This window comes from Malaclemys terrapin, chromosome 2 (assembly GCF_027887155.1).
Source record: "Malaclemys terrapin pileata isolate rMalTer1 chromosome 2, rMalTer1.hap1, whole genome shotgun sequence".
Lineage (NCBI taxonomy): Eukaryota > Metazoa > Chordata > Testudines > Emydidae > Malaclemys > Malaclemys terrapin.
This window is the reverse complement of record NC_071506.1, coordinates 197,809,900-197,829,794: the sequence shown is the minus strand read 5'-3', so window position 1 is coordinate 197,829,794 and position 19,895 is coordinate 197,809,900. Positions and strand designations below refer to the sequence as shown.

General features: G+C 40.3%; 1 protein-coding gene across 4 annotated transcripts in view; it reads right to left on the bottom strand.

Annotated features, from left to right (window-relative positions):
* The window catches only part of AOAH (acyloxyacyl hydrolase), a 110,504-nt gene that overhangs the window by 57,040 nt on the left and 33,569 nt on the right, over positions 1 to 19,895 (bottom strand). For all 4 annotated transcript variants that reach the window (XR_008443852.1, XM_054018509.1, XM_054018510.1 and 1 more), the window contains exons 7-12: positions 13,271 to 13,341; positions 11,472 to 11,532; positions 10,914 to 10,984; positions 8,745 to 8,793; positions 7,495 to 7,543; positions 5,990 to 6,084 (exon numbers count right to left, since the gene is read on the bottom strand). Coding sequence is in view for 3 of the 4 variants with exons in the window: in XM_054018509.1 (XP_053874484.1) it covers positions 5,990 to 6,084; positions 7,495 to 7,543; positions 8,745 to 8,793; positions 10,914 to 10,984; positions 11,472 to 11,532; positions 13,271 to 13,341 (396 nt within the window). In the remaining variant the exon portion in view is untranslated. The remainder of the gene's footprint in view (positions 1 to 5,989; positions 6,085 to 7,494; positions 7,544 to 8,744; positions 8,794 to 10,913; positions 10,985 to 11,471; positions 11,533 to 13,270; positions 13,342 to 19,895) is intronic.

Below are 19,895 nucleotides of genomic sequence, written 5' to 3'. Positions count from 1 at the left end.
GTACAGTACTATAAAATCCCTCTTGGCCAGAGACTCCAAAATCCTTTTACCTGTAAAGGGTTAAGAAGCTCAGGTAACCTGGCTGACACCTGACCCAAAGGACCAATAAGGGGACAAGATACTTTCAGATCTTGGGGGAGGGGGGAAGGCTTTTGTTTGTGCTCTTTGTTTTGGGGGTTGTTCGCTCTTGGGACTGAGAGGGACCAGACATCAATCCAGGCACTCCAAATCTTTCTGAACAAGTCTCTCATATTTCCAACTTGTAAGTAAACTGCCAGGCAAGGCGTGTTAGTTTTTATCTTTGTTTTTTCAACTTGTAAATGTACCTTTTTGCTAGAGGGTTTATCTCTGATTGCTGTAACTTTGAACCTAAGGCTAGAGGGGGGTTCCTCTGGGCTCTTTAAGCTTGATTACCCTGTAAAGTTAGTTTCCATCCTGATTTTACAGAGATGATTTTTACCTTTTTCTTTACTTAAAAGCCTTCTTTTTAAGAACCTGATTGATTTTTCCTTGTTTTTAGATCCAAGGGGGTTGGATCTTGATCCACCAGGAGTTGGTGGGAGGTAGGAGGGGGGATGGTTAATTTCTCCTTGTTTTAAGATCCTAGGGGTTTGGATCTGTATTCACCAGGGAATTGGTGAAGATTCTCTCAAGGCTACTCAGGGAAGGGAATTAGCACATTTGGGAGTGGTGGCAGCGGACCAGATCTAAGCTGGTAGTTAAGCTTAGAAGTTTTCATGCAGGCCCCCACATTTGTACCCTAAAGTTCAGAGTGGGAAAGCAGCCTTGACAGCAGGTACATATGACGCCACCATGGATGCAGCAGGCCTCCCTTCAGTCCCTCAAGTCATGACTAGCAAATGAGCTGAGAGACAGGGAATTGTGGGAAACATGGTTGCACCTGGGCAACTGAGGCATGTTGCTGAGCCAGGGTGCCAGGCTGCCTGGAAGTGTGTAGATTGGCTGGCAACTGACTGAGCAACGCGGGGGAAGGGCACGCCACTGACACCAGTGAGAGGGGGAGGCTGACAAGGATGAAATGGAAGTTACAAGGGAATCCGTTTGATTCTGTTGAGAGCAGGCCTGCTTTGCCTGGACACAAAGCAAGGACCAGTCGGTCCGTGATGGGCTGGATTGGATGGGACTGCACTACTTGAGTAGGAAGAAAGTTAATGAGTCTTTCAGGGCTTGGGGAGACTAAGAGGAAGAGCCTGATAGGGATTGCTTCATCTGGGCTGAGAAGAGACAGAGAGAGAGGAAATGTCTATTTCAGGAATGAGGTGGCTGGAATGTCTCTCTAGGAGAGACTGAAATTTTGAGGAAGCCCCACAATGTTAGTGCCTCTGAGACTCAGCCTGCTTTAATCCACCCCTGCATCCAATCCTCCAGCAAATAGTTTTTTAAATCAGAAGAAGCTATTGGATTAATCTTAACTATGCTAGGGTTAAACCCGTACTAATAAGAAACTGGGTAAGCCTGACACATCTTAAAGCAGACGCTGTCAGTGTTTTCCCCAGGAACTGAAATGGGGGAGGGGGGATGATCGAATTTACAGGGTGGGGGGGTCAGGGCCGATGAGGGGAGAGACCATGAGGGTGAAAGTGGGCTGTTTGGCACCATAGTAAAAACTGAAAAATGTTTTATGATCATTTTATTAGATTTAACTCATGTTTTAAAATCATCACACAAATTAAAGTTGGCTACTCAAGCCTTCTATAAAGCACTACATCTACATCCGTCTTGGTTTCTTGTTATAATTTTGCACAACTCTGTTAATACACTTCTTGAATGCAATGCGTTCATCTTTGGTGGCTTCTTGTGTGCCTAGTATTTCCATTCCTTCAATTGATATGCTCATTAGTTCATTCACATAATCAGGCAGAAGGCAACTTCTTTCAGAACACAAAATTCTATTCAATGATGAAAAAGAACACTCAACTGTAGTTGTTGTGACTGGGAGTAGCAAGAGATGAATTTCTACTTCTTTCATCCCAGGAAACAGCATAAAGATTGGGTCAAGCCACTAGTGATGATAAAAAAGAAGTTGAAGTCAAATCTTCATTCATTCGTCATATGCTATTCCACTCTGTGTTCAAATTCTCTGTTTTATCCTGAGCACATGGCAGCCCCATTGCTGGTAGTGCCTCACTCCACTCAACTGTCGATGTTTTATAGGACGAGGATCTGTAAAAGCTACATAGAGGTTGAGTAGAATCTAGAAGTCGCAGTTGTAGATTTTTAAGAATCAAGTCTGTGTACTTTTTCAGTTGTCTTAACAAACACTTCTTGTCCTCTTCACTTAAGGATTCAATATAAATGCCTTCATCAGTCAACTTCTGGACTGAAGTCTTTGCTTCTTCCAGTACTTTTTCAATGGATAGCTCTCTGATTGATCCAAATGTAGCTTCTATTGCTGGACAAAGATCTACTACTGTTGTAGTAGATGCCTGAATGGCATTGTTAATGACCCAAGTGATTTCAAGAGTAGACTTACAAGAGAGAGAATAGCAATAGTCTTCTCTGAATGTAGTAGCAAAAGTAATCCACCATCCTCACTACTTAGATCCATTCCATCTGGTAGATACTTTCCAAAGTCGGTAATAATGGCTGGAGTAATTTCAAAACAACAGCCAAGGATTGCTCATGAAAAGCCAGAGGGTTTTCCCAGGTTGGACTAATTTGAACTTCAGTCCCAGTGTATCTTCTATATTTTCCAACATATTCAGTCTTTTGGGGCTCTTGCTGAAAAAATAATATAATGAAGACATTAAATGTATAGCTTTTAAAATGTCTTTTGAAAAGTCTGCAGCTTGTACTAGTGCTAGTTGGAGTAGATAGCCTCTGCAATGTGTATAGGAGAGATTAGGGTTACACTTTTCTCTGAGCAAAGCGTGTACTCCACCATGTCTTCCAGAGAAGTTTGTAGCTCCATTAAATGCACAAGCAACCATCTGTTTGGGGTCCAATTGATAAGCATTTAACTTTTCTAAGATGTGGGTTGTCACAGATGCAGCCGATGTGTCTTTTATAACTTGAACATGTAGAAATGCATCTACTGGCCTACACTGACATCAAGAAAACATACACAATGACTTAATAATTGATGCCCATTTACACGGTGCATTCATCAGCTATGTATGCAAATCTTTTGAATGTGGTGAGCGAGTTCTTCACTTTTTCAACTGTTTAACCTTTCACTATTGCACTACATGTTCTAGCCAGTCAGTTGAGTTTCTTGCAGAAAGATAGTGAGCATTTGCTGGTCTTGTTCGGAACCAGTGTTCAACTTCAGGTTGAACAAGTGACAATGCACTTAACATTGGCCTCCAGTTTGTAGTGTGTGGAATCTCTTGCTTAAATAGAAAGTATGATGCCACAGCCATGTTTGTTCGCATGAACTGTGTTGTGTCTCCAGCATTCTTAACAGCCTCATTAACACTCACTGGTGTTCTCCTTGGTCAGTGGAGACTCAAAGTTCAAAGGTCAGTGGAGACTCAAAGTTCACATGAGTTCACCTCCCAGGTGGGGGGCAAGAAGATACCTTGCTTGTTCCTCCAGCTGCTCACTGTTCACTCTGGACACTGTTGTTCATTGTGCCACTGTTCACTCCATTGCTCTATTGCCAATGGCCCTGTGCCATCACCTTCTGCTGCCACCTGCCACTGTGACCTCTGCGAGTTGGTCTCTTGAGGTTCCACCAGCTCTCAGTGATTTCAGCCGAGCTCTCAGTGGGGGAACCTTGCTGCTAGTGCAGACTGGGCCGTCTCTTCCACAGAAACACTGTCCCACAGCAGGTCTAAGCACTTAGACCTGATTATCAGTGATTTCAGCTGTAGTGGTCACTTAACAAAAGACTAACTATGGAGCCTAATCAGCTCTGTCTTTAAACAGTGGAGAGAGGCAGGTCAAATAGTACTTGTGACTCAGGCAGACCATCAAGCAAAACACCTGTCCCCACCCTCTCTCTTGATGCCCTCAATCAGCACAGGCTAAGTACAGTTCTACTGCCTTTTACTCAGACAATAACAACATTTCATTACCCCCCCTGCATTCAAGTGATTTGTAACACAACCCCACTTGGGCAACACAGCTCTGTTTGCTGGATACCTGGGTAGATTAGGTGTGAATGTAAATACAATCTGGTCCTGAAGCCTTCCCCCTCTCCCCCTCGCCCCCCCAGCTCCCAGCTCATCACTAACAGTCAGGGAGAGCTCATTTAGACTTTGCTTACAAATCATAATTTGAAATTATTAGGTTGGCCAACATCACCGAACTGAATGCACTGACACTGTCATAAAAACAATAGCTGTATAAGGAAGCTAGTCTATGTTCATACTTTTCAAATCTATTATACTTTTTCAGATACACGTATTTTATTATACACTTTATATGCTTTTAAAGTGTGTATTAATGTTTCAATTTAAATTCAATTTCCCAAACAATCACGAAATTGGCAACAGTGCATGTAACTAGTTCCCAAAACTGGGAGGGAGGGTGTTGGGGAAATTCAGAGGGGGGTGTAGGGAAATCCCTGGATGCTGTAAACCAATTTTTGTTGCATTTCGTACAGAAAATATGCTCTGAGTATGAAAGGTTATGGGCCAAGTTTCAGCCTAGAGAAACTGTTTATAGAAAAGTTCTAAAATCTGAACATCAGTGATTTGTAATAGAAATGCTGACAGTATAAAACTGCATCACTTTATTTTGTATTGTTATTGTCATCATCATCATCATCACTATTATTACCATATTTATTAGACAAGTTAATCTTAATTATCATTACCACTAATTCATTATGTTCCTTCATCAGCTCTGTCATCAATGTCATTCCTATAATCATCTCTCAAACTACTAACGAAGAAAAACAACTGCTAATCTAGAATATTTAAATCAGTTTGGCTTTGCAAATGAAAGATGGAAAACGCATACAATTCTGATTGAAATTTGCAAGCCTCCAGTAATGCTGTAATTATTGGGACAGAATATTTTCTTTTAAAATGGCACATTTTCCATGTTCCTCTTCCTCTGGGGCCAGTGTGAGTTTAGCATGTTACAGAAAAATTCAGTCTCTTTGGCTAACTTGTGTCACTTGTGAGCAATCCCTGTGCTGCTGACCCAAGTGCAGTGCCGATATACTCCAGGGGGATTAATATACAGCTCTTCTCAAGTAGAGGGTCAAATCTGTGCAACACAAAGGAGCCTGTTCAGGGAAGAATAAAGAGGAGGAATGGGGCATCTTGGAAGATTCCCCTTCACCAACAAGTGGAAATTTTTTTAAGTGACTTACTCCTCTTGCCTTTTTATTCCACCTCAGTGAATGGCATTGCACTATCTGCATCCTTAGCATAATTAACATTCGGGCGTTTTTTCCATTTGAAAAACATGGAGATCATACGGAGATATGATCCAAATGAAGAGCCATCATTATGGTATTGATAAAGTACCCCGTACAATCTCTTTCCTTTAAGCCTAATGTAATGAATACAATAAATCCTACTGACTTCATTGAGTCTGTTTATGTAAATAGTATTTAATGTAGGAAAGGATTCCAGAACTGGGCCCACTGATAGCAAAACAACATTCTCCTTTTGTTCAAGGAGTGCGTTTATAAAGCCAAATGTCCTGGGTTCTATTTCCTGTGCAATAGTGGAGCTTTGGGGTCAAATTCTTTGCTGACCTAATTCCACTCATGTCAAAGGAGTCATGGCAGCAAAGAATTTTCACCTTTATCTTTATCTTATAAATTTGGTGCCTTTTTTTTTTTTTTTAAAGAACCCCTTGGCAGTGTTCTGGCGTAGATTGGGATGTTTCCCCTTCCTAAGACTCTCCAGAATTCATTCCAATGGAGATTTCCTCCAAAAATGTGATGGATTTCCAAAACAAAGGGCATTTTGCACCTGTTCTCTTTTGGCACCCTCTATAATAAGAGAGAAGGCAAATATCAATCCGAAGCTGGCACCGCTTCAAGGATCAGAACAGAATTCCTTACCAGAGACATCTGTGCTGCTGTCATCCATTCAGGAGGGATGTGAAAGTGAGCTCCAGCTGAATCTCCCAACAGAATGATCCCCTTGGACTCTGCATCTAATAAGTACATTTCATTAATAGTTTTAAAATTCCCTTGGCCTTTGTCACACCGTAAAGTGAATCTCTGTATAAAAAACAACAAGATTAAGATAAAAAGACACAGCACTGGTAGATTCAGTGTGTAAAATGGAAATAGGGCATTGGCCACTATTTGTGTTTGAAATGTGTTCATTTCAGCTCCTAGAATGGGAGATTTTCACTCCATCTGCACCAAAAGCCTGCCTAAACAGATGTGCCAACAATCTAAGAAAAACAAGTAGGCATGCTGTATGAATAAGAGAAAGAACTTCTTGCTTAATGAGAAAGATTCCCATAAGATTTTATTCAAATTGTTATTTTAACACAGGCTCTGCTGTGAAGGTAACATTCATTTTTTCTACCTATGGAATATTTATTAAAAATACTTAAAATCAAACATTTAGGGAAATCAGAATACTCAGGGAATTGGTAATGACTCATATTAAGAGTAGATTTGTGAGTCAGGGGCTCTCAAGGTAATTTCATTGGAACAATCTAGCTTTTTAATAATTAATGTTACTTAGCACTTGAGTGGTACTTTCTGTCTAAAATGACAAAGAGCTTTGCAGAGGAGCTTTTCACCTTTCAGTCACTAATTTAATGTGAGTCAAGGTAGGTTTGAAAGTTGTTATTATGGTTTCTTAATATTAGTATATTATAATACTAGTGTATCTAAATAAATAAATGGAGATATACCTATCTCCTAGAACTGGAAAGGACCCTGAAAGGTCATTGAGTCCAGTCCCCTGCCTTCACTAGCAGGACCAAGTACTGATTTTGCCCCAGATCTCTAAGTGGCCCCTTTAAGCATTGAACTCACAACCCTGGGTGTAGCAGGCCAATGCTCAAACCACTGAGCTATCCCTTCCCCTTTACCTATAGCTATATATGGCCTGAGTTGTTAGTGTCAGTCCATTTCCTAGTGGATAGATAGCCATGCCAGGAAAAATATCATCACTACAACTGGCAACATTATTGGCATTTCCAGCAGAGTGATGGACTGGATGTGCATAGAAACTAAACTGTCCTCTCACTCCTAGAGGAAGATCTTACAAGTTCATCTTGAGGCACATTGGCAGGATGAAGAAGAGTCTGTACCTGGTCTATGAATAAAAAAATCAAATTCCAATGCTCTCAGCTGGGTATCTCTCAGCTCTAAAGTCAGTTTTAAAATCATTTTTCTAAACTGATATTGATATTATAACAGCACATGCCCTTTGAGTTTTCCCCTCACATCAAAGTAAAGAGTGAATTTGCCATTTTTGTCATTATAAAGAAGCTGTGAAATCTGTCATCTTTTCTCTGGATTTACAATGATAATGACTGTTTGTATAAAAACATATGTAACATAAATATTGTATTAGCCATGTATTAAATTTAATGATTTACCTTTACAGAATTTTTTCTCATACGGAATTCCATCTTTTGGATCTACACCCTGTTAGAGGAGAAAAGGAAAGAGAAGTCTATTTAATACCTGCAAAGTGACAGCACAAATCAAATAGGAAGACTACCATTTGGATTATTGGCTTTTCAGAACTGTCACATCATAATAATATTGATTTAATTCAGTGGATGTTTATTCATGACGTTAATTCTTTTATAACTAAGTTTTTGTCTGGGAGTCTTTTTTTTAAATACAGATCACAAGGAAGTTTAAAGTTCTTGCTATGTCACTGGACTTTTGTGATAAATCCAATGTAAATCTAAACAGCCTAATGTTTGAGAGATCTCAAACATCATGCTGTTTTGATTTACATTGGATTTGATGTCTCTTGCAAATGCTGCACTCATAAAACTGATATTTTTTCCATATTCACCAGTAGATAATTTAATTTCCCAATGGTCTCCAGCTATGCCTGTAGAAGCACCATTATTCAGTGAATTCTTTTTTGGATGTTGCACTTACGGGCCCTCATAAGGCGCCTGAAACTTTGGCAAAACAACCACCCACACAACACTTCAAAACAAAACACCAGACCGGGAAACACTTGCATATTTGGGTTTTATTGTTACAAACCTGAAGTATGGTGAGGTTTCCTGCCTTAGGGTCATGTTTCAGAATGTTCTGGATGCATCTCTTCACCCACCCACCCACCCACCCACCGTAGTGTCCTTTATTCACAAGGATATTCTGCTCTATCTCCCCTTGTAAGTACTCTCACACTTCTTATCACACTGTCTGTACTCGGCTAGCTTGATTATCACTTCAAAAGTTTTTTTTCTCTTAATTAATTGGCCTCTCAGAGTTGGTAAGACAACTCCCACCTGTTTATGCTCTCTGTATGTGTGTATATATATCTCCTCATTATATGTTCCATTCTATATGCATCCGAAGAAGTGGGCTGTAGTCCACGAAAGCTTATGCTCTAATAAATTTGTTAGTCTCTAAGGTGCCACAAGTACTCCTGTTCTTCTTTTTGCGGATACAGACTAACACGGCTGTTACTCTGAAATTTGCAAGCAGACCGAGTGACTTCAGTGGTATTACTTGCGATATCACAATCTGGTATGCAAATGAAATTAGTCTAAATACTTACAGACTAATTCTAAAATAGGGGGGTGGATGGGTGGAAGGGAAGAAGAAGAGAAGGGAGGGAGAAATCAGGAAGAAATTTCAAGATTTAACATTTACTTACCCATATACCATTACAGTTAGAATCCCTTTCCACATCCCAGTTATCTGGGCTAATACAGAATTACAAAAAGAGATATGGCATTAAAAAAATAATAAAATAGGGTTAACGATAAAATGCTTTGTGCTTTTCAAGGAAACCAGCCTCCTTGGTCCATTTTCTATCAGAGCATAATGTCAGACCTTGTGCTCTTTGGAGGTCATCAAACAGTCAGCATTTTAAAGGAAATAATTAGAAATTTTAACTTGTATATAAGTTTTTCTTTTCAGAATTTGAGAGAAGTGAAATTCCCCCCAAAACACAGCGGCGATTTAGAGCCCAATTCTGCAAGGTGCTGAGTAATTCTAACCCAGGGTACGTCTACCATGGAGCTGGAGGGGTCATTTCCAGCTTGGGTAGACATACCCACAGTAGCATGGTAGCTGCAGCTGCATGGGCATCAAGATCATAGAATCATAGGACTGGAAGGGACCTCGAGTGGTCATCTAGTCCATTCCCCTGCACTCATGGAAGGACTAAATATTATCTAGACCATTCCTAACAGGTGTTTGTCCAACCTGCTCTTAAAAATCTCCAATGATGGAGATTTCACAACCTCCCTCAGCAATTTATTTCAGTGCTTCTAGCTGCCCCAAGTACAATCCCATCTGAAACTATAGATACATATTTGGAGTAGCTAGCCCATTCTGGACATGCAGCTACACTGCTATTTTTAGTGTGGCTATCTTGATCAGAGATATGACAAGTCTACCTGAGCTGAAAATTACCCCTCCAGCTCTAGTGTAGACATAGCACAAGTGTTTGCCGTCTCCACTACCATTGAAGTTAACTGGACCTACCCTTTTTACCCCTACTTCACCACTATTTCAAATCTCATCAAATATCACTGAGGGCCTGATTCAAAGCACCAAGACTCCCATTGACTTCAGCAAGCTTTGGATCAGGCCCATCATGTAGTACAACTGGCTCATGGTCACTTTACATTGTGCCCCTATTTAAAATTTCTCCTGTGTTCACTGTGGGTTTAGAAGATTGTTTCTGCTAACATGGTTGTGCTGCCCAGTGTGAGTGGAACATAATTCTGCTAAGCCAGTATTTTTAAACTATTCAGGACTTGGCTACTACCAAGTTTTAAAAACAGTTCTGAACTATACCCTGTTGATGCTTGGTGGAGCAATCATATGAGCAGAAACCTTTTTTTTAAATGATTTTGTAGCATGGGGTAAAGTAAGGGGCATAGAGGGTCTTAGTCACAGACACACAGTTCTCCATTCAGCGTGTGCATGTAAGTCCCACTGATGCTACTGGGAGTTATTTACCTAATATAGGGGGAAATATCACTTACATTGAATTTATGGCAATGTTAGTGAGACTGGAATCTGGCACTGTATCTAACCAGTCATCTATACGTAGAATTTCCACCCACTTCAGTAGGAACCGCACATGTGGACCGAGGGCTGAATATGACCCCCAAATACACATGATATTTATACTTGGACTGTTTCTTCTTTCAGTAGGCCCATTTCTGCTTCTGCACAGCTCCCACTGATTTCAGTGGGAACCTTGCATGTGCATCTGAGGGCAGAACATTGCACAGTGTGTGTATGTGTTTCCTCCTTGCATCAAGGTATTAATATGCCCTACTCTGTGTAGTTTCAATTGCTCTTCTATAATAGTTACTGTACCAGCATATAAGTATATCCAGTTTCTAGTGAATAATCAGTAAATAGGAGCTAGCTTTGAAGATCCATGAAGGGTCAAAAGGGCCTAATCTGCACAGGTACAGAGAACCTGCAATCACCAGTGAAGTCTAGGAGGAAGTGATGAGAAACAGTGTAGTCTACTGGATTAGGACTCAAGAAATTGGGATCTATTCCTGGCTCTGACACTGACTTGCCATGTGACACTGATTAAGATCAGTTCACCTCTCCGTGCTTCTCTTTGCCCTCCCCTCTCAGCCTCTGTCTATCTTTTCTATTTAGACCATAAGCTCTGTGTGTCTGTACAGCACCTACCACCATTGGATCTCATCTTGATTGGGTCATCTAGGCTCTATCAGAATACAAATTAATAGATAATAATAATAATCATGCATAATCTTTCAAGATTTGACCAAAAATGATAAAATATTTCTTTTTAACATGAGTATCTAAAAATAATTAACAAAATTACCGTCTACCAGGGTACACTATTGCTTTTCCTTCATTGCAGTCTCTGCCTCTCCAGTGATATCCCCTCAAGGTCTAAAAGCCAAGAGAAGCACAAATAGAACGTTCTTCTTATTCTTTTTTTTTTTATTTATTTCAAATATCTAAAATGAGAGTGTAACTCAAGGTGCAGGAATAAAGCTTGGTAAATGGGTTTTATTCCAAATTCACAACACTAAGCTTTAATAAATGACATTGTACTAATTTTGATGCAGAAATAAGACATGCTGCCAATTTTAATATTTTTAATGGCTTTGCTTCACCATCTATTAATTCAATAGACATACTACTCAGTGGCAGAGCAGTTTGCTTCTGCAGACAATGCAGCTATCTCCAAAAATGGCATAAATGAATGATTTCTTCCCCTTTCCCCCAAAAGAAAATTATCTTCTATAATAAAAACTGCTCTCACTCAATTCCTATGCTCTCCCATGAAAGAAAAGGTTTTGTAGAAGCCAGAAGGAACTTCAGAGAGATTCTTGTCAATAGGGGATTATCCCACCAAAAGAGAAGCTTTACTTACTGGGAAAGCACTAAATTTATCTCCATCAAAGTCTTCATAAGGTAACTTATTTTTTATGACGCTGTAAAAAACACCACAATACTTTGTTTCAGAAACAAAATTACAGTAAAGAGATGAAAATATACAAGCTGCTTGTTAATATATTATTAATTTCTCACTCCATGTTCAAGCACAAGTATCTGCATTTCAGGGTATTGATTCTGCATTTCAGTGTATCGATTTCAGTTACTTTGTTCTCAGTTAAATGGAGTTGCACCTGCATAACAGCAGAATCTAGCACTACAGTCCTAAAATAAAATAGCAAATCAATTCTGTAGTAAAATTAGCCAAATATTTTCTGAATTATGTAAAGTGACAGCATACTGGACCCCATGGATCCTGTAGTTCCACACATTATGACATCTGTCCTTGGCTAGAGAAAGCAGATCAGCATCTGTCTTCAGTGATGAAACAAGCATTCTCATGTATTGCTTAGCAGGTGGTGTTCTTGGAATGACATGCTAAGAATCCTCTCCTTGGGAGGCTAAGCATATGACCTTCAAAGAGTTTCCAACCTCTTGGATGCATGAGAGCTGCTGAATCAGAGTCAAAAAACTAAGCTGCTGCTCCCAGGCTAGGAGGTTTCAAATTACATTAGCATCAGGCACTGAGAACCAATGGAGATAGGTTATGCACATTTTTATTTGTACTTGTCACCCTGGTTCTCTGTGTACCCAGTACTTTGAAAGTATTGCCTGCTTTAGGCTAGTTCAGTCTCTGTGACTAGTGTCAGTTGAAAGGAAATGGTACAGATCCAGAACAAGTTCAAAGAGGAAAACTTATTCTGCCACATATTGGTGGTGGTGGGGGGGGAATTGAACATCGTTGATCTGGCATATATTTTACAGTGTGTATGTACATTTTGGCTCCGACTACCACTATCTGACTCACAGAGCTAAATCTTCTATTCTCCCTGCTCATAATACTTCTGGCCTTGACTTAATGGATTTTACAGACTCTCTAGAAATTTTCTACACAGATCACCCCAACTCCTACTATTGATATTTGAGGTTCACTCAAATGGAATCACTCAAAGTGGAATTTTACTGAACAAATTGGGCTGGGGAATAGGGTCATTCTAAAAATACTTCATGTGTTCCTATCCCTTACTAGATATGCTTCAAGTGTTCCTCCTCCAACCCATAAATTCTCCGCTCCAACAGATGCTCTCTGAAAATAGTAGCCCAGTTGATGCCCAGTCCTACATTCCTTTATTGAGACTCTAGCTTTAATGTATGTGTCCACTTCTTATCTTGTGCCTTTTAGGATTATATAGATGCTGCTTGCTGTGATCAAAGGAGAGCATGTTTCTCTCCAGTGGGACAGGAAGCACAATAACTGGGTGAGTGACCAATATGGACAAGTATCTTGGAGACAGGAAATCTGAGAGGAAAAGTGGTACTAGATGATAACCTGGCTTGCGGACACGGAATCTCTGTGTGGGAAGATGCCAGGATACCCCCAGTTTGGGACAGGGCCTGCATGTCCTCCTACCGCCACTGTCATTATGCTTTTGTTTTCAATATTAAAAATATTCAAATTCATTTCCAGCATCTTCTTTTGGAGCGATATGTACCTTGACTGCTGTACTTTCTAAAGAATGTTTCTGATGGAAAACAATGTTGTCATCTACAGGAGGAGAACAAAGCTCTTTTAAAGCTGAAGGTTTTTTGTTTTTTGTTTTTGTTTAGTTATTAAAAGGAACAAGTGCCGCAAATATTATGAAGTCTGCCATTAAGGACTGGAAATATCATACATACTATTTAATCTTCTCACACAGCTTGACCAGAGGGGGAAGTGCACATATATTTAAAAAGCCGTCTGTGTTTTTCTAGGAAAAGAGAACAGTGCATTAGTTCATATAGCCCACGTACTTTCCAGCTGCTTGTGTAATGGCTGTCACAAAATTAAAGGGGATGAACAATTTCCTGGAGGAAAATGGTCATTTACCAGGATTCTTCACTTTAATAAAATCAGTGTTTTATAAACCATCTGCACCTTGCATGAGAATAGAACAAGGGACAATGATACTTACCAGGAATTGTGGAAGTGTTCATTGAACATAAATCTTGTTCCTGAATGCTGAGTGGGAGTTTTGGGTGAGCAAGGGATGCAGGATCAGGCTCAAAAGGAGGATAATTTAAGGGGATGGATGTGTACATAGTGCATCCATCGGTTTTTAATGGAATTCTTACATAGAAAACCAAGGGCAGGGCCATGTTTACCGCCTGTAGAAAATTATGCTCCAAGGTAAACCCTTTTTACAATACATGACCTTCATTGGAGACAAACCAAATGTGGAGGATACAGAGTAATCCCAATATCCCAGAACGAAGTAGCACTTACTGGTACAGGCTTATGTCAAAGAAATGCTCACATAATGTAAATGAGGCATTAATTTAATACACATGTCGCTAGTATCACCTATCACATGTTCAAATAGACTATAAATATGAAGGGCTAAATTCTTTAGTCAGTGCACAGCCTAAGTGCTAAGGAGGTTTGTAGGGTGTAAGCATGAACAGCTTGAACAGCATCATTTCCTCAGGCCATGGAGGATTATTATTATGTTCAATACTATAGTGCCTAGGAGCCCTAGTCATGGACTAGTACCCCCTTACGCTAGGCACTGTACAAACACAGAACACGAAAACAGTCACTGCACCAAAGAATTTACAATCTAAGTATAAAACAAGAGACAACAGATGGACAAGCAGGCAGATGGAGGAGTACAAGGAAACAATATTGGTCAGCCTGGCAATCACAGTCACAGATCCACCAGTCCCACCCTACTTTAACCCCCCTCTCTAACTTAGCTCCCATGGTGCTGTGCTCTGCAAGAGGACTCAGACCTCCTGTGTGGGCTCTCTGCTTCCTGACTCCCAATATGGTAGCAATGCACCAGTTCTGCTGTGTTTAGGACTCAACATGCCCCTGGTGGGATGGAAGAATGGAAGGAAACAGATTTGCTCAGGCACTAACACATGATTGGAAGGTAACCACATGTCTTGGGTGCACAGTGAGTGGCCAACTACAGTCAGTATCTGATATTCAAGAAATTCTTGAATTGCCTAAACATCAATGCTAGGAGCCTGGGTTACAAATGAGAGAAATTGGAATTGCTTATTTATGAGCACAATTCAATCTAGTGGTTATTACTGAAACCTGGTGGGATGGTTCGCACTACTGGAATGTTAAAATCAATGGTTATAACCTACCATATATACTTGATCATAAGCCGGTTCGTTTATAAGCTGACCCCCCCCAAGAGGGATAAGTAAAAATGGAAAAATTTTATAACCCGTTCATAAGCCGACCCTATACTTCAGGGGTCAGCAAACTTTGGCTCCCGGGCCATCAGGATAAGCCGCTGATGGGCCAAGATGGTTTGTTTACCTTGAGTCCGCAGGCACGGAGGTAAACCTAAGTAAACAAAGTGTCCTGGCGCACCAGCTGCTTACCCTGACGGGCCGGGACAGCAACTGGTGGGGAAATATTTTGGGGGGGGGGGAGAAGCTGGGGGCCAGGGGAGTTAAAAAAAAATTGGTCTAGAGAGGAAATGAAGGCAGCTATTTATATATCTCTATATATACATATATCGATAGCTAGATAGATATAGATATATAATTGCTGCCTTCACTTCCCCTCTAGACCAATTTTTTTTTTAACCAGCACAGCCTTCTTCCTCAAATGTGGGACTGTGGCTTTTGGGGCATCTAGTATATGTATATGTATGTGTATATATATATCAAATGGAAGAAAGGGGAAGTTGATAGTAATGAATATAAATCAGAAATTAGGAATTGTAGAAAATTGATAAGGGACACAAGGAGAAATCTATGGCCAGCAGAGTTAAGGACAAAAAGAAGGAGTTTTTTAAATATATGAGAAATAAAAAGAATCCTGACAATGGTATTGGTCCATTACTAGATGGAAAGGTAGAATTATCAATAATAATGCAGAAAAAGCAGAAGTGTTCATAAAATATTTCTGTTCTATATTTGGAGAAAAAACAGATATAGTCTCATCAGGTGGTGATAGCACTCTTTCCATCCCACTGGTATCTCTGTGGGATGTTCAACAGAAGCTGCTAAAGTTAGACATTTTTAAATCAGTAAGTCCAGATAACTTGGATGCAAGAGTTTTAATAGAGTTGGCTGAGGAGCTCACTGAACTGTTAATGGTGTTTTTCAATAAGTTTTGCAGCACTGGCGAAGTTCCAGAAGGCTGGAAGAAAGCTAATATGCCAATTTTTAAACAGGCTAAACAGGATGAAGTGGGTAATTATAGCCTATTAAGTCTGACATCAATCCTGGCAAGATAATGGGAGCAGCTGATACGGGACTCGATTAAAAAAGAACTAGGGGACGGCAATGTAATTAATGCAAATCAACATGGGTTTATGGAAAATAGATCCTGTCAAACTAACTCAATATCTTTTTCTGATTAGATTACAAGTTTGGTTGATTAAGGTAATAGTGTTGACATAATTTACTTAGACTTCTATAAGACATTTGACTTGGTACTGCACATTTTGATTAAAAACTAGAACAATATAAAATGAACATGGCACACATTAAGTGGATTAAAAACTAGCTAACTGATAAGTCTCAAAATGTAATTGTAAATAGGGAATCATCATCAAGAGGGTATCCTTCCAAGGGGGTCCCTATGCTATTTAATATTTTTATCAATGACCTGGAAGAAAACATATAATCATCACTGATAAAGTTTGCAGATGGCACAAAATTGGGGAAGTGGCAAATAATGAAGAGGGCAGGTCACTGATTCAGAGTGATCTGGATTACTTGGTAAACTGGGTGCAAGCAATATGCATTTTAATATGGCTAAATGTAAATATATGTATCCAGGAACAAAGAATGTAGCCTATATTTACAGAATGGGGGACTCTATCTTAGAAAGTAATGACTCAGAGAAAGGGAGTTGTGGTGGATAATCAGCTGAATATGAGCTCCCAATGTGATTCTGTGGCCATAAGAGCTAATGCAATCCTGGGATTCATAAACAGGGGAATCTCGAGTAGGAACAGAGAGGTTACTTCACCTCTGTTTTTGGCACTGGTGTGACAGCTGCTGGAATATTATGTCCAGTTCTGATGCCAATAATTCAAGGTGCTAATGGGAAAGGGTTCAGAGAAGAGCCACGAAAATTATTATAGTATTAGAAAACAGGCCTTATAGTGATAGACTCAAAGAGCTCATCTAGAAAGAAAGGGATAGATAATAGGACAGAAAATATTATGTTGCCTTTATATAAATCCATGGTACGCCCACATCTTGAATACTGTGAGCGGATGTGGTTGCCTCATCTCAAAAAAGATATATTGGAATTGGAAAAGGTTCAGAAAAGGGCAACAAAAATGATAAGGGGTATGGAACAGCTTCCGTATAAGGAGAGCTTAATAAGACTGGGACTTTTCAGCTTGGAAAGGAGATGGCTAAGGGGAGATATGATTGAGGTCTATAAAATCATGACTGGTATAGAGAAAGTAGAGAGGGAAGTGTTGTTTACTACTTCTCATAACACAAGAACTAGGGGTCACCAAATGAAATTAATAGGCAGCAGGTTTAAAACAAAGAAAAGGAAGTATTTCTTCACACAGCACAGTCAACCTGTGGAACTCCTTGTCAAAGGATGCTGTGAAGGCCAAGACCATAACAGGGTTCAAAAAAGAACTAGATAAATTCAGGGAGGATAGGTCCATCAATGGCTATTAGCCAGGATGGGCAGGAATGGTGTCCCTAGCCTCTGTTTGCCAGAAGCTGGGAATGAGCAACAGGGGATGGATCACTTGATGATTCCCTGTTCTGTTCATTCCCTCTGGGGCACCTGGCATTGGCCACTGTCAGAAGACAGGATACTGGGCTAGATGGACCTTTGGTCTGACCCAGTAGGGCCATTCTTATGTTCTTATGTTCTTATTTAACAAAGAGAAGGTTAAGGGGTGACTTGATCATAGTCTGTAAGTATCCACATGGGGAATAAATATTTAATAATAGGCTCTTCAGCACAATCCAATGTCAGGAAATTGAAGCTAAATAAATTCAGAATGGACATAGGCCGTACATTTTTAACAGTGAGGGTAATTAACCATTGGAACAATTTACCAAGGGTCATGGTAGAAAGTCTCCCTCACTGACAATTTTAAAATCAAGATTGGATGGTTTTCTAAAAGATATGCTCAAGGAATTATTTGGGAGAAGTTCTCTGACGTGTGTTATGCAGGAGGTCAGACTAGCTTATCACAGATAGTCCTTTCTGGGCTTGGAATCTATGAATAGGTGTAAATATCACACAATAAAGGGATACTTTAACATGCTATACCACTTACAAAGCTGAGGTTTACATACCTCTTAAGCTTCACTCAGATTTTCAGTTTCAGCCTAAGGGCTAGTCCACACTGGCACCATTAAAGCGCTGCCGGAGCAGCGCTTTAACATGGCTTGTGCAATCGCGGCACAGCGAGCGCTCTTAAAAACCCACCTCCACGAGGGGTGTGGCTACCAGCATTGGAAGCGTGGCTCCCAGTGCTGGCGCACTGCCTTCACTGGCGCTTTACAGCGCTGAAATTTGCTGCGCTCAGGGGGGTGTTTTTTCACATCCCTGAGTGAGAAAGTTGCAGCGCTGTAAACAAGCCCTAAGTCACGATGTTCTGCAGTGTGCAAAAGCCTTTGATGTTAACACAGCCACATCTGAAGTCTCTTTGGAAAGACAATCTGGTGCTTTAAATAAATTACAGTCAAATTTAAGTCCAAACTTAGCTGTAAGTAGAACAGAAACTTTCCTCCCCTCCCTTTGGTTTGTCATTTTAAAACAGCTTCAGACCGAGGCCACATTAACTTCAAAGATTTCACATACACAGCAGACATCCCACCTTGGGCAGAAGCAGCTGAAGTGATGGTTGCATTGAAGACTTTGAAGACACAAAAAAGAGATTATAGCTAGTTCTTCTATGTGTACACAATAGGTCTCCTCCCCATGCATAGCCCATGTGCAGGCCAGCTAACAACTGAAGTACTTTCACTCAGGGGACTGCAGGGATACTTTCATCTCTGTGTCCTTAGTGAGTAGGAGATGGCTACACCCCCCACAATCCCACCCTCAACATACACACACTGGCCCACAGTACAGGGTTGGTGAACTGAGGGGAGCAGACTGTACCATCCTACAGCCTACACACACCCTGTGCACACAAGGGAACTCTCTCTGGCTCCCTTTGGGGCAATGTGGCTCCCTCTGCTCTCTATACAGGGCTGTGCTTAAAGAAACAGGGTATGAATCATAGAATATCAGGGTTAGAAGGGACCTCAGGAGGTCATCTAGTCCAACCCCCTACTCAAAGCAGGACCAATCCCCAGACAGATTTTTGCCCCAGATCCCTAAATGGCCCCCTCAAGGATTGAACTCACAACCCTGGGTTTAGCAGGCCAATGCTCAAACCACTGAGCTATCCCTCCCCCCATGATTTGAAATGATCTTCTATTCAGACATTTTTGAGTTGGCCATGCAATTTCTGACAAATCTGTCTGTCTGCTGGGTCAGCTGCCATTTTGGGAAGCACACTCGATGCAGCATTTTACAGAGACCACACACACACCCTGTGCTCTCTGAAGAGTGATCTTACCTTTTGTTTTCTTCTTTGTTGTTACCCTTAATCTAAAATAAAACTTGATCAGACTGAAAGTGTATGGTTGCACTTTTTTGAATGAAGAGTCAAAAAAGATCATTAAACCCTTGGAAATTATATTAATTTTAATTAATTTGTAGCTTTAAAATATGTTTCAATAAGGATAGCTGTGAGGTAATTGCTAGAAGTATGCTAGGATTAACTACAGGATGGGCCTAAACAATTTATTAAAACATTTATTTTAATGCAATTTTGATTTGGGACCATGTAGTTGTCTGTCTTAAACAATTCATGCTCATTATTCATTGAACAGTGAATGAGAAAACTAGTATTTTGAGAAATAACTGAAAGATTGTTCATCCTGTCTCAGGGCCATCATCTGCCTAGCCCTGTTGTGATAAATGAGCCTATAAATTTACCCTAATTGTGAGATCAACTGTGAAAAGGGAGTGAAAATTCATAAAAGGTCACAATAACCTATAACACCAAAATGTTGATGGGAAAAGGTCCAAACAGGAGACAGAAAGAAAGAATGAATTCAAACAAAAAGCCCAACTGGTATAACTCATGGAAACAAAGAGACATGGGACCGATAAATCAATGGACCAAAATTGGTGCGTCAGAAATTAGGCTTAATTGGTGAACAAAATGGGAGGGTGAACTGCTCTGCCCATCATTCCCTCTTGGCAGCCTTAAAAGAAAAGACGATTTTGGGGGGAAAGAAAGAAGAATTTGTC